Source organism: Hemiscyllium ocellatum, chromosome 24, assembly GCF_020745735.1.
Source record: "Hemiscyllium ocellatum isolate sHemOce1 chromosome 24, sHemOce1.pat.X.cur, whole genome shotgun sequence".
NCBI classification, from domain to species: domain Eukaryota; kingdom Metazoa; phylum Chordata; class Chondrichthyes; order Orectolobiformes; family Hemiscylliidae; genus Hemiscyllium; species Hemiscyllium ocellatum.
The window spans coordinates 59,731,278-59,744,386 of record NC_083424.1 but is presented as its reverse complement, the minus strand read 5'-3'; the positions used below and the strand labels follow the sequence as shown (position 1 = coordinate 59,744,386).

The window sequence follows — 13,109 nt, the reverse complement described above, 5'->3', positions numbered from 1 at the left end:
TGATCACACTCATTACCTCATGGTGACAAACCCAGTCCCCAGCACCTCCTGGAGAGGCTGTAAGGCCTCTCTGAATCCTGCTCTGTCACTGGAGGACATGCCATGACCAAGCAACATGGGCAGGTCCTCTGCTCAATCCCACGTGGAAACAGCAACTGATCCACTCTCTTTGAAAATTGTTTCAGTCAGCCCATGTGATGGTGCTGGGGTTGAGGGTGAGAAAGCAGACTTCTGTACTGCTGTTATTTTGTTTAACAGCATTGGGACTCTGCACAAACCTCCTGAAACCATCGCACTCTATCACCATTGTCTGCTACTCCTTTCCCCGTTTTGCACTTGGCCTCCTGTCCATCCATGCTCTTCATTGAACTGCTCCATGTTGTGGCAAGTTACACATCCTCAAACTCTGTGGGTAACAAAGTTTCTCCTGAGTTTCCGACAGAGACTGTCTTTCTATGTTTCTAGTTCAAAGATGCTACCATGTCACATGGCAGTGAACTGGGCATTCTGCCATGGTATGGTGCTGCCAACCGTCATTGCAGCCTTTAAACCAGTATTTCTCTTTGACCAGCCTTGGGCGTGGCCTTGCCTTTGTTTGAATCTTCAAGCGAACAGCTGATCTTTGTCTTACGTTTTGTTTTTCAGATACCACCGGCTGGGGCATCAGCCCTCGAGGAGCTGGCTACCTCTTTGGCAGTGATGTTGTTGCCCACTTCAACGCTGCCAACAGCATAGATCTGATTTGCCGTGCCCACCAGCTGGTGATGGAGGGTTATAAGTGGCACTTCAATGAGACCGTGCTAACTGTTTGGTCAGCCCCTAATTATTGCTACAGGTGAGTGCCCACTAAATACACGGTTCGTGTATCTGATGGTTTCCTCTTCTCTGGATTATCGTTCTTTTAATAAAACAATTCAACAGGCACTGGCTGCCTGCTGGAACAATACAGAAACTGCTTCCATTTATTGATTTCCCTGCTCATGAGGTTATCTCCGTGTCGAGCAGGGTACTGTTCTACTGTGCACCCACAGCAAGGGCTGCATTTAGATATCATCTTTCAAATGGGATGTTAAATTGAAATTCAGTCAAACCCCCTCGTGTAGCTGCCTGCGTTCCCTTGTCAGTCTCTGAGCAGGGCAGCTCTCTGCCGAAACGTCGATGATGCTGCCTGACCTGCTGAACTTTTCCAGCAACACATTTTTAAGCGCTCTCTGATAGCCTGGGCAAGCTTTATCCCTCAACTAACATGGTCCTATTGCTTTTGTGATCTTTCTGTGTGTAAATTTAGTCTGCGATTCCTTCGTTGCCCTGGTGACTACATGCCAACAGTTCTTTGTACCCCTGGGTAAGAAGAGTCAAAGTAATTAACCCACTGACTCCCAGATGTGATTGCAAAAGGTTGATCTTCATTGGGGATGTGGGGTAATCGGTCAGAAGGGGCAAAGGGAAGCTGAGGCAGTTGAAAAACTTGGAAACAATAGGATCAAGCTGTAAGGCCAGTTGGATAGTATTTTGAGAAAGGAATGGGTGAAGGTATGTTGGAACCCATGTCTTTGGCTGATTGTCCACCAGCACTGTTCAGGCAGAGTGGACTGTTCCTTGACCCAGCCAGCGAGCAACATTGGAAGCATCAGTTTTGTAGAGCACATACTGATCAGTAATCATACCTCAGCCTACCCCCATCCCGGACAGGCACATCTTAGCTCCTGGTCCTGTCTACTGCCCGGAGAGATGCAGTTGGGTTATTTGGCTTTGACGTCCTGGTTTACAAATCCACACTGGCTGGCTGAGCTTTTCAGTCACTCTATCCTCCGTTAGAAACTCCAGTCTTATGCCAGTAACTGATGTTAAACTAACTGGTCCTTAATTACCTGATTTTCCTCCTCCCTAGTGACACGTGCAGTTTTCAAAACTAACTGAACAGTTACAGAATTGAAAGAAAGATTATAGTTAGTGCAGTTAGCAATGTTCCTTCCTGTTCATCTCTTAAACCCAGAGGTGGAATCCATCTTGGGGAATTGTCACTCCTCAGTGTCATTTTTTATCTTTGCTTGTGTTAATTTTGGTGAGTTCCAGTGAATGATCCAATGTTTACTTATCTCAAAGTCCAGCATGTTTCCCCCTTCCTGTGCTTTAAGTACAAATGTTAAGTTTTCAGTATCTGTCATTTTCCTTATTTAATTGACAACCTCACCATTCAGTTTTTAAAGACTTATTACCCACGAGTGACGTTTCATCCTGAATACAGTTACAAAATTTACCCTTTGATTTTAATATCTCTTCCTTTGAAGCTCTTACTATCATCTGATCTATCATCCGATGTCCTTTCTGTCTCTTCCATTCACCAGCATTTGTGTTATGTTGTTTTTATATATTTATCTTTTTGGTTTTGTTATCGCTACCTCTTTAACCACTTACTGCTAAGAATAACTAGTTTGGTGTCACTTTAAGCCTTAGAGTAGATTCTCCTGATTCCGAAGCTATAACACCAGAGGTCTATCACCAGTGAAGTCGAGTGCTCAGTTACGTTGCAGTCCAGAATCTCTGTGTTGAAGAAAAACAGATGTTTATCAAAGCTTTTGTACACACCAGGACAGCTCTCTTTCAGGGGAAAAACTGACCTGTTTGTACTGAGAAGCAAGTGCTGATTAGTTGGCAACTGAACGTTGCATTGTAGAGATGTTGCCATTGGTGAATGCATCAGTTAATGAGGGCTGACAGTTAACTGCCAATCTTAATTTAAAATTAAAACAAGGACTCTGGTCAAGGCATTGCCCTGAGGAACGAGCTAAAAATGGGTGTCACTCGTTAACTTAAGTTGAAACAAGGTATGTTTTTCTCCACCTGTGAAGAACAGAGTCCTGTATATTTCTAGATCAGAGTGGTGCTGGAAAAGCACAGCAGGCCAGGCAGCATCTGAGCAGCAGGAAAATTGATGTTTTGGGCAGAAGCGTTTTTACCTGAAATGTTGATTTTCCTGCTGCCTGACCTGCTGTGCTTTTCCAGCACCACTATAATCTCGACTCTGATTTCCAGCATCTGCAGTCCTCACTTTTGCCCTGTATATTTCTGTATGTAGCTTCAGAGCGAGCAAGTCCACCATACTGTGAGCTCAATGAACAGTCCATGAAGTGTTTAACATTGAACACCCTCTCGTGTTGTATTCCCCTGGCTGCTCGGTGTCTGATCTGATTCTTGTCCCCTGTGTTTGCCCAGGTGTGGAAACGTCGCAGCGATACTTGAATTGGACGAACATTTGGAGAAGGAATTTACAATTTTTGAAGCTGCCCCTCAAGAATCGCGAGGGGTGTCAGCCAAAAAGACAGTTGCTGACTACTTCCTCTGAAGGAAGGCCCCTCCTCCCACCACCCCACCCCCACCCATTCCAAACCTCTACCTGAAACCTCTGTACAAACCCTGAGCCTGCCGAAGAATTCTGTGGAGGGAAGGGCGACAAAAGTGTATGGTGTTGTCAAACTCTGCGTACATTCCTGAAGGCATGCACTCGCCACCCTGACCCTGAAGGATTGCCATATCTGTATGGGACAGCAGTGAGCTCTTCCTCTCCCCTCCTCTCCCCCCACCCCCCGTGAGTGGTCCTTTTCATTTTATTCCCTAAAGAATGTGTATGCCTCTTCGAGCTGACAGCAGTGCTGTAGAAAGGATGTGTTCAGCTGTGATAAAAAACAGAATTGGCACTTTTTGTTACCAAGAATTTTTAGGATTTCTTTTTTTAAAAAAAGTCACTCAGAATTCCTGTGTGTGCCGTGATCCTAGAATTTTTAACCCTGCCTCCCCCAATGCGTACCCACGTGATATTAGTAACTGAGTTTTATTTTTACAGTCAGGACTAACCAGTTTTAACAATAACAGTAGTTAAACCTCGTCCAGAAATGCCTGTCTGAAATTGTTTAACTGGGTAGGGAAGTCTCATATAGGGTCTTAATGTGCTTGTGTTGTGATTCCACTGGATTTGATGGTGATGGAAGAGTTTTGGATTTTGTACAAAACTGTCTGCAGTGGTCAAGTAGCATCGTGTTACCTGAGGCTGCCTGTGATTTGACCCTGATCAGACCTTTCTCCCTCTGCAGCCTGGCATGAGGTGTGGAGATGCTGCTCCCCTCTGTTGTACATCGTGTGCATTTAAACTGTGTTTGACATCTGACTGGTCAAGCCTAGCACAACCTGCCAAGGGGAAAAGGGCAGTTGCATCTGGTGCATTTAAAGCACAAAACGTTTGAGACTGGTGCCCCGCAATCTGATGGCCTGGTTACTTGCTGCAGAGACCAGGATGCTAGTGACTGTCTGTGTGTGTGGAAACCAGGTGCAGCTCCAGTTTAGCCCCTGCTGGTTAATGCTGGGACACTTGTCCTGGTGAGGGGTATTATCTCCGAGGATTCTTCCATTGCCTGTAAAGCCACACTCAGTCGATCAGCCTTGCGGGAGAGGGGCAGACCTAGCGAGCAGTTAGTTACAGCTTCACCCAGGGGTAGGAGCCAGGCAGCAGCCAGAGAGGATCTTCCTGTAGGCTGGGTCAGGACATTGCTGGTTTGTCACTAGGTAAAACCTTGCATCCTATCAGCACTCCTGTTCCCCCTTCACCCTTAAAGCTACATTCGACCGCAAACCCAGCTCCCAATCTGAAATTGTCTGTCCAGAAACTAGCCAAACAGGAACCGAGCTGCCCAGAAATAACCCTTCAGGTCCAGTCAGAATTATTCTGTATCCAATCATTTTGACCTCCTAACCCAAACTATTGAAATGTGTTTGAACTCCGTCACTGCCCAGTGCAGCTCCTGAGCTCTGTGTCCTCTGGTAAGGCAGCTTGAGCTGCTGCTGTTTGTCACTGTACAACATGGGAATGTAGACAGGATTCGAAAGTATCTGAACCTGCTGTCACTTGAAGAATTTCACAACTTGGGAATGTGAGGACAGGAAGCTGCTGTACTGATCAGAGACTGACCAAAGCATCCTAAGCTCTTGCTGTTTTTTCATCTCCAGCATCATCTGAACTATACAGCTAGATGAGGCTTTCAAAGCTCATTAAATGTGAGCCCTTCCATAGCTGCCCTTCTGTTTCTGTCTCTGACACGCCTTCGTGCGCTGACCCACTGCGTTCACACCTTTGTTCTTGCGTATTTTGTTCTCACTGGCTCTCTTGCGCACACATCTCTACCCCTCCCCCATGAAAATCTCGGGGGAGTTTAAGTAACCATCTGTGTCTCAGACTTGGATCTGTTGATGTGACAGCTTAGGACTGAACAGAAAGACCGAAGTGTCTGATGTATTCACTGAAAGCCCTTCATTTCCAGACGCTATAGGTTGGGAAGAACAATTCAGAGTAGGCCCAGGAGGGGACAGTGTCGCTCTGAGGGAGATAATAGCTACTACTGAACTGCAGGCATTTCCTCAAACAGCCACCAGCTGAACACTGTCAGTGTCATTTCTGTCTGACTTCATTGGATCTTCATACTGTGTTCAGGCTGGAGATTGCAATTGGCTGTGGGGATCTGGAGTAAGGAGGATCGAATCGGCCAGGGTTCCTGATTGTCATTCCAGAGGGAGTGAATGCTGGGTGAGCACACTTCCCCTCCGGCAGGGCTGGGCTGGCCAGTACGCTGTATAGCTAAATGCACACCCCATAATACTGGCCCTGTCAGACTGCCCCTGACCAGTTATCTTGTTACGCTGGGAGCAAGCCCAGAGGTGAAAGTGTAAGCTGTGCCTGTGATAGGGTGTGTGGCCCCAGCTGGAGGTTATAGTCCCTTCATTAAAAGCTGTCTATGAACTTGCCAATGTGAAGCAGATCAGTTCGAATCCCTAATGGGAGTCGCAAGCGAAGCATTTTTCAGAAGTGGCCAAAATTTTTAGTTTTTTAATCCATGTGAAGAATTTTGCATAAATTAGCAGTTTTTCCAAAGGGGGAAGATGCTGTTATTTTTGTAAGAACTTGTATTCTGTTTCTAAATGTGATATTTTACTTCTATTCAACATGCTGGATGTCTGTACCATATCGAGCCAGGGTCCTGGGCAAATCCAAACAGGCCCTGTTTTGTATTTGGTCAGATTGTTGAGCCACTGGAAGTTGCTGGGTAAGCTTTTGTTAAATCAGTCTGTGATTTAGCAAGACTGTTTTAAATAAAGTTTTAATATTGTGACAATCTGTTTCAAAGGTGTATTCAATCACTGCTGTAAAACTGAGCTTGCACTGTCCCCAGTCATTCCAAAATACTGCAGTCATTCTGTCAGTGTGGAATCGATCACAGACTGGATTTCCCAAAGTGTTTTACATTCTCATGAATTGTCTTTGGAGTGCCTTCACAATTTGTGTGGAGTATTTGAAGAATTAATTAATTAATTTTTGAAGCGAATTATTGACCAGGGTCCTGGAGAGGGGAGTTTCCCAGTTTCTTGATCAGTGACAATGAAATCTTTTTTCTGTTCATGTGTTTACTCTTGGTTTTATCTGTGGATGGGGAGGGATGAAAATCAGCATTTCAGACCCTGCAGCATTGTCTCACCGTTGGCACAGGCATGGGCATGTCAATCTGAAGTGGCATCTTAAATCAACGTTGTCACCGATGAGGCTCCCCTTCTCTCATCCAAGTTGACCAGCCTTACCCTGTTACTTTCAGTCACTTCCTCCAAATAAGCTAATGTACAATGACTTGATATTTTGTCAAATGTAGCAGCCCCATTACACGGGAAAGCTCCTGGGAATTTATTTAGAGAGCCTGTGGTCTGAGGGAGGAGCCATGTCCCCACAATGGTCTTCTGCTTTATTGCCCACCCTCCAGAATGTGACATTCCTTTGGGCTCTCTCTCGCGCAAGTATGAACCTTCCAGACATGGCCCTAGCCCAGGGATTCTGAGGCCATCTCCACTTCCTCCCTCCATCTTGCCCCATAACTGGTTGATATAGGGAAGGACACTGCCTCATATCTGACAGGCTATGTCAGCATCATCACTGATGCAGTGAACCAAGTACAGACCCAACTCTCCCAAGGGCTGGAGAATTCCTCATTGTTTTGTTTTACAGCTACTCTTCCAATGGTAATAAATTATTGTCCTCTCTTTTCCCACAAATATTGATCATGTGCATCGCTGACTCTCCAGCAATACTTTTATCAACTTGATTAATTTATGGATTTGTTTTTTAATCAGCCCTGTGGGGAAACTTGAACCCAGACATCCCAGCTCAGACAGTGGGACCCCCCTATAATAGCCCCTCCCAAACTACACATCCCCCTGCCTTCACTGATTGGAGCCACAGATGACTGCACTTTAAGGTCAGGAGGGTCCTCAAAAATGTAGGTGAGTAATTTTATTTAGGAGCCAGGAGTAAATGTTTAATCGGTATAAGGGAGCAATGCACAGGATGTGCTGGAGTAAGTGAACTTCATTGAAATGCAGAAAATTACCATCCTCAAACATTTAGACTTTAGTAGGAGAAGTGGTGGACTTCCTGAAATGGTCAGTGATTTCCAACAACTTGTTCCTTTCCATAGCCCAGTGCTAATAACCCATCATCATCCTCAATGTTTGTTTGTGCTCACTCTTATGCTCTCGCGCTCTCTCTGTCGCTCTCTCTCACACTCACTTTGTACATCTAATGCACAAATGTAAACTTGAGATTAATGACAGCTTGAAATAAATTTCTACAGTGTCTGGAGTTGTAGAGATGTACAGTTTGGAAACAGACTCTTAAGCCAAACTTGTCCAACCAGATATTGTAAGTTAGTCCCACTTGGCCCATATCCCTCTAAACCCATATACCCATCCAGATGCCTTTTAAATGTTACAATTGTACCAGCCTTCACCACTTCCTCTGGCAGCTCATTCCATACACGTACCACCCTCTGCATGAGAAAGTTGCTTCTTGGGTTCCTTTTAACTCATTCCCCTCTCACCTTGAGCCTCTAGTTTTGGATTCCCCCACTTCCTGGAAAACATTTTGTCTGTTTACCCTATCCTTGCTTTAAAAAAAAATCTCACACCAGGTTATAATAGAACATAGAACACGTCAGCGCAGTACAGGCCCTTTTGCTCTTGATGTGCCAATCTGAAGCCCGTCTAACTTATGTTATTCCATTATCATTCAATGACCATTTAAATGCCCTTAATGTTGACAAGTCTACTACTGTTGCAAGCAGGCCGTTCCACATCCCTACTACTAAGTAAGGAAACTATCCCTGACATCCTACATATATCACCCCTCAATTTAAAACTATGTCCCCTCCTGTTAGCCTTCACTATCCGAGGAAAAAGGCTCTCACTGTCCACCCTATCTAACCCTCTGATTATCTTGTATGTCTCTATTAAGTCACCTCTCATCCTCCTCTCTAATGAAAACAGCCTCAAGAGTCTCAGCCTTTCCTCATAAGACCTTCCCTCTATATCAGGCAACATCCCAGGAAATCTCCTCTGTGTCCTTTCCGATGTTTTCACGTCCTTTCTGTACATAATACTAAATGTGGCCGCACCAGAGTTTTGTATAGCTGCAAAATGACCTCCTGATTCTGAAACTCCGTCCCTCTACCAATAAAAAGCTGACAGTGTGCCGCCTTAACAACCCTATCAATCTGGGTGGCAACTTTCAGGGATCTATGCATATGGACACCGAGATCTCCCTGCTCATCCACCTTACCAAGAATCTTACCATTAGCCCAGTACTCTTTATTCCTATTACTACTTCTAAAGTGAATCACCTCACAGTTTTCGGCATTAAACTCCATTTGCCATCTCTTTGCAGCTTATCCACTACCCTCTGTCTTCTAGCTTTTGAGCCAGTTCTGTATCCAAATGGCTAGTTCTTTCAGTTTTGATTGAGTATAGGAGTCAGGTCATCTTGTTGTAGTTGTACAAGGTATTGGTGAGGCCACATGTGGAGTACTGTGTGCTGTTCTGGTCACCCTACTATAGAAAGGAGATTACTAGAAAGGCTGCAGAAAAGATTCACTCAGATGCTATCTGGACTGGAATGTTCAAATTATAAGGAGAGGCTGGATCAACTGGTACTATTTTCCTTGGAGTGTAGGAGACTGAGGGGTGACCTTTATAGAGGTCTGTAAAATGAGGCGCAAAGCTGAGGTAGACAGCCAATAGTTTTTCCCCCATCGTAGGGAAGTCTAAAACTAGAAGCCATAGGTTTAGGGTAAGAGGAGAGAGATGCAGGAGGTTTAAGGTCCAGAGGGGCATTTGTTTCCACAGAGGGTGGTGAGCATCTGGAGCAAGCTCCCAGAGGGTATTGGTGGTAGTTGTGTACAATTTTCTCATTTAAGAAACATTTAGACATGTACATGGATGGGATATGGACCAAACACAGGCAAGTGGCACTAGATTAAATTGAGAAAATGGGCCCCGTGGACAAGTTGGGCCGAAGGGTCTGTTTCCATGCTGTCAGCCTCCAGGAGGGGGGACAGGAAGAATGGTACATCCTGGATGATGCCAGTATCTTCAGTCAGAGGTGCCCATTCTACTGCAGTTCCACATGCCACCTCTGACACCTCGCTGAGCATCACAGAAATGGAAAGTAGACATTCCAAATCAAATTTCTCAAATCTGTCACCAAATGGTTGAGATTGGACAACATTGCTGAGCCTTATACGATCCCTCAGTGTCTGTCCTCCGTGTGGTTTGTTCCCCAGTGACTGCAGCATTGGAAAGTGAAGCTGGCTGAAAGACTGATGAATGTGTGGTCGAGGAGGTCCGTGGACAGACGGCTAGACTCCAGCCTGGGCAGTCTGACCCCTCAGCTACCACAAGGGGCAGTGCAGGGAGACACTCTCCCTGAAGGACAGCAGGAGGTTCGTGTTTGATGGAGGACATTCTGATCACCCACTGGAGTGGGATGGGATGGGGAGGGGTGGGGGTGGAGGCTTATTGCCGTTGGGAATATCCTGGGTGCACAGTTACCAACCACAGATAGTCAGGGAGGCAATTGTTTAATGACTGAAATGATTGCGAGGTCTGGGGACTCACTGCTCTGACCATGTTTTGAGGTGGGGAGGGAAGTAGCCCATTGATACTTTGTCACACAGTGTTTCATGGCTGGGGTACCAGAGTTAGGGGTGTGCAGGGTGAGGTAGCGGGGTTAGGGGTGTGTAGGGTGGAGTAGCGGGGTTAGGGCTGTGCAGGCCGGGGTTCCGGGGTTAGGGCTGTGCAAGGTGGGGTACCAGGGTTAGGGGTGTGCAGGTTGGGGGATACCGGAGTTAGGGGTGTGCAGGCCGGGGTACTGGGGTTAGGGGCGTGCAGGCCGGGGTAGCGGGGTTAGGGCTGTGCAGGCCGGGGTACCGGGGTTAGGGCTGTGCAGGCCGGGGTAGCGGGGTTAGGGCTGTGCAGGCCGGGGTACCGGGGTTAGGGGCGTGCAGGCCGGGGTAGCGGGGTTAGGGCTGTGCAGGCCGGGGTACCGGGGTTAGGGGCGTGCAGGCCGGGGTAGCGGGGTTAGGGCTGTGCAGGCCGGGGTACCGGGGTTAGGGGCGTGCAGGCCGGGGTAGCGGGGTTAGGGCTGTGCAGGCCGGGGTACCGGGGTTAGGGGCGTGCAGGCCGGGGTTCCGGGGTTAGGGCTGTGCAAGGTGGGGTACCAGGGTTAGGGGTGTGCAGGTTGGGGGATACCGGAGTTAGGGGTGTGCAGGCCGGGGTACTGGGGTTAGGGGCGTGCAGGCCGGGGTAGCGGGGTTAGGGCTGTGCAGGGTGGGGGATGCCCTGCTATTGTAAGTCGGGAAGCAAAGGGGAAGTTGAGAGAGAGTTGGTGAGACATAGCAGGGAACTGGAGAGGGATGGAGAGAGGGAGGGTAGGATTGATGGGGAGAGAGAGAATGTGACAGAGAGCAAACTGGAGAGTGATTGGAGGGAGAGGGAGGGTGGGAAGATAGGAGTGACAGAGGGGGAGAGTGGCATTGATAGAGAGGCGGAGAGTGAACTGGAGAGTGATTGGGGGAGTGGGAAGATGGGAGTGACAAAGGGAGAGGGGGAGAATGACAGAGGGTGAGTGGGATTGATGGAGAAGGAGAGAGAGGGAGGGTGATGTTGCGTTGTTTGCACATCTCCCACATGATGGTGCTATTTACTGTAAAATCCCATCTCATTCCAACACAAACTCCTATTGGAACTCAAAGTGTCAGAAATATAGGATCTTCTCCCATGAACCTTCAACCATTAGAAATTACTCAACAAATGGGAGAGGGGAAACATGCACTTACAGAGCAAGGGACTATGGCAGCATTTTACTGGGCTGCTTTTTGGAGAACAATATCTCAGAATAGAACAGGGAAGGAGAGAGTGTTCATAGAAAAGCAACAGTAAATAGTTTCCAATGGAGAAAAATGATTAAAAGGTGAAATTAATGGCTCTTAAATGTGCACAGTATTCAGCACGAAATTGATAAATTAACGGCACAAATCGAGGTTAATCAGTGTGTCTTACAGTCCATACAGAGACACGGTTACAATGAGATCAAAGCTGGAACTGAGCAGTCAGAAACCTTTGGAGGGGACAGTTACCTCAGAGCAGGGTCAAATAAGTACAACAGCAATAAATGGGCCTGTAGCAGAAGATGTAGGGGAGGTGGAGGTGAGAAAAAGGAAGGGTAGGAAAACACTGGTGGGAGTGATCTACAGGCAACCCCCCCACCAGTAACTATACAGTAGGGCAGAAGAGATCAGAACATGGGTGACTTTAATTTTCTTGTAGATTGCTTTTATCAATCTGACTTTCGCAATGAGGAAGAAATCGGGATAGTTTTTCTGAACAACAAGTTGGGTGGGTCCAACCAGGGATCAGACTATTTTGAATCTGGTGATTTTGAGGGAGGCAGGTTTAATAAATAATGCCAGAGTATAAGATCTCCCGGAAACAGTGACCATAACGTGGTAGAATACAGCATTCAGTTTGAGAAGGCTGGGATGGAGATAACTGTGCTAAACTTGAATAGAGGCCATTGCAGAGGAGTAAGGTCAAAGCAAGCTGGGATGGACAGGAGATTGGCAGCAAAGGTGGCTGCAGGGTAGAGGCAGATCTTTAAGCAATAGTCCATGGGTCACAGCAAAGAGCTATCCCAGTGAGGAAGGGGGATTGTAGATAAGTGACACACTGACCATGATTAACCAGAGAAGTTAAGGATAGCATCAGATGAGGTAAAGATCAGTGGAAACGACAGAATAGGGAAAGTTTGAAAAATCAACTTTCAATAAAGCAGCAGAAGATAAACTTTGAGGGAAATTTTTCAAGTAATAACTTTCAACAAGATCTTCATTAAATTTATAAAAATGACGAGAGAAGCCATAGGTCCCCTTCAGAACCAGGCTGGGGAAATAATAATGGGCAACCAGGAAACGGCAGGGGAGTGGAATGAATACTTTGAATTGGTCTTCACATTAGAAGACACTAAGAACTTTCCAAAATTACTAAATAATCAAGGAACAGAAAGAAGAAAGGTAATAAATACAACAAGTATCTTTAGAGAGAAAGTGCAAGCGGACTAAAGACCAATAAGTCCCCTGGACAAGGTGGGATGCATCCTGGGCTATTAAAGGAAATAGCTACGGAGATAATCTTCCTGGAATCTCAGAATCTCTGGTTAATTGTGCTTATGACAAACTGGTTGACCCATGTACATGCCAAGCTCATACAGTGGGGACATGGGTGATGGGGAGGGTGAGGTAGGAAGGAAGGAAGCACATGTGCAGGAGAAGTGTATCCTTTGTGTATCAGGAGTACTTGCCCACTCTTTACCTGCTTGGTCTTCCTCACCTTGTCTCCCAAACTTGCCCCCCACCCCTTCGTGCCTACCTCATCCCTAGGCTACCTGATCCCATCATAATATCTAATGCCCTATAAAGACAACGACTTTCTCTTGTTGCTGGGCTTGCCCACAGTCCTGCCTCCATTTACAATTGGGCACAGGCTCTGCCAATTATTGAGGCCACCCCTTATTGGGTGCACTGTGAAACACAGATAATAGGAGCAGGAGGAGGCCGTTTGGCCCATTGAGGCTGCTCCGCTCTTCAATCTGATCATGGCTGACTCAGTCCCCTGTTCCAACTTTCTCTTTGATCCCTTTAGCCCTAAGAATTCTTCTTGAAAACATCCAACGTTTTGTCCTTAGTGGC

The 13,109-nt window shown here is 46.6% G+C and overlaps 1 protein-coding gene across 2 annotated transcripts in view; it reads left to right on the top strand.

Moving 5' to 3' along the window:
• The window catches only part of LOC132827234 (serine/threonine-protein phosphatase 4 catalytic subunit-like), a 56,711-nt gene extending 50,550 nt beyond the window's left edge, over positions 1-6,161 (top strand). For both annotated transcript variants that reach the window (XM_060843862.1, XM_060843863.1), the window contains 2 exons: positions 646-835; positions 3,217-6,161. In XM_060843862.1, the coding sequence (XP_060699845.1) occupies positions 646-835; positions 3,217-3,346 (320 nt within the window). In that variant the 3' untranslated portion in view covers positions 3,347-6,161. The remainder of the gene's footprint in view (positions 1-645; positions 836-3,216) is intronic.
• Positions 6,162-13,109: the final 6,948 nt, after the last annotated feature.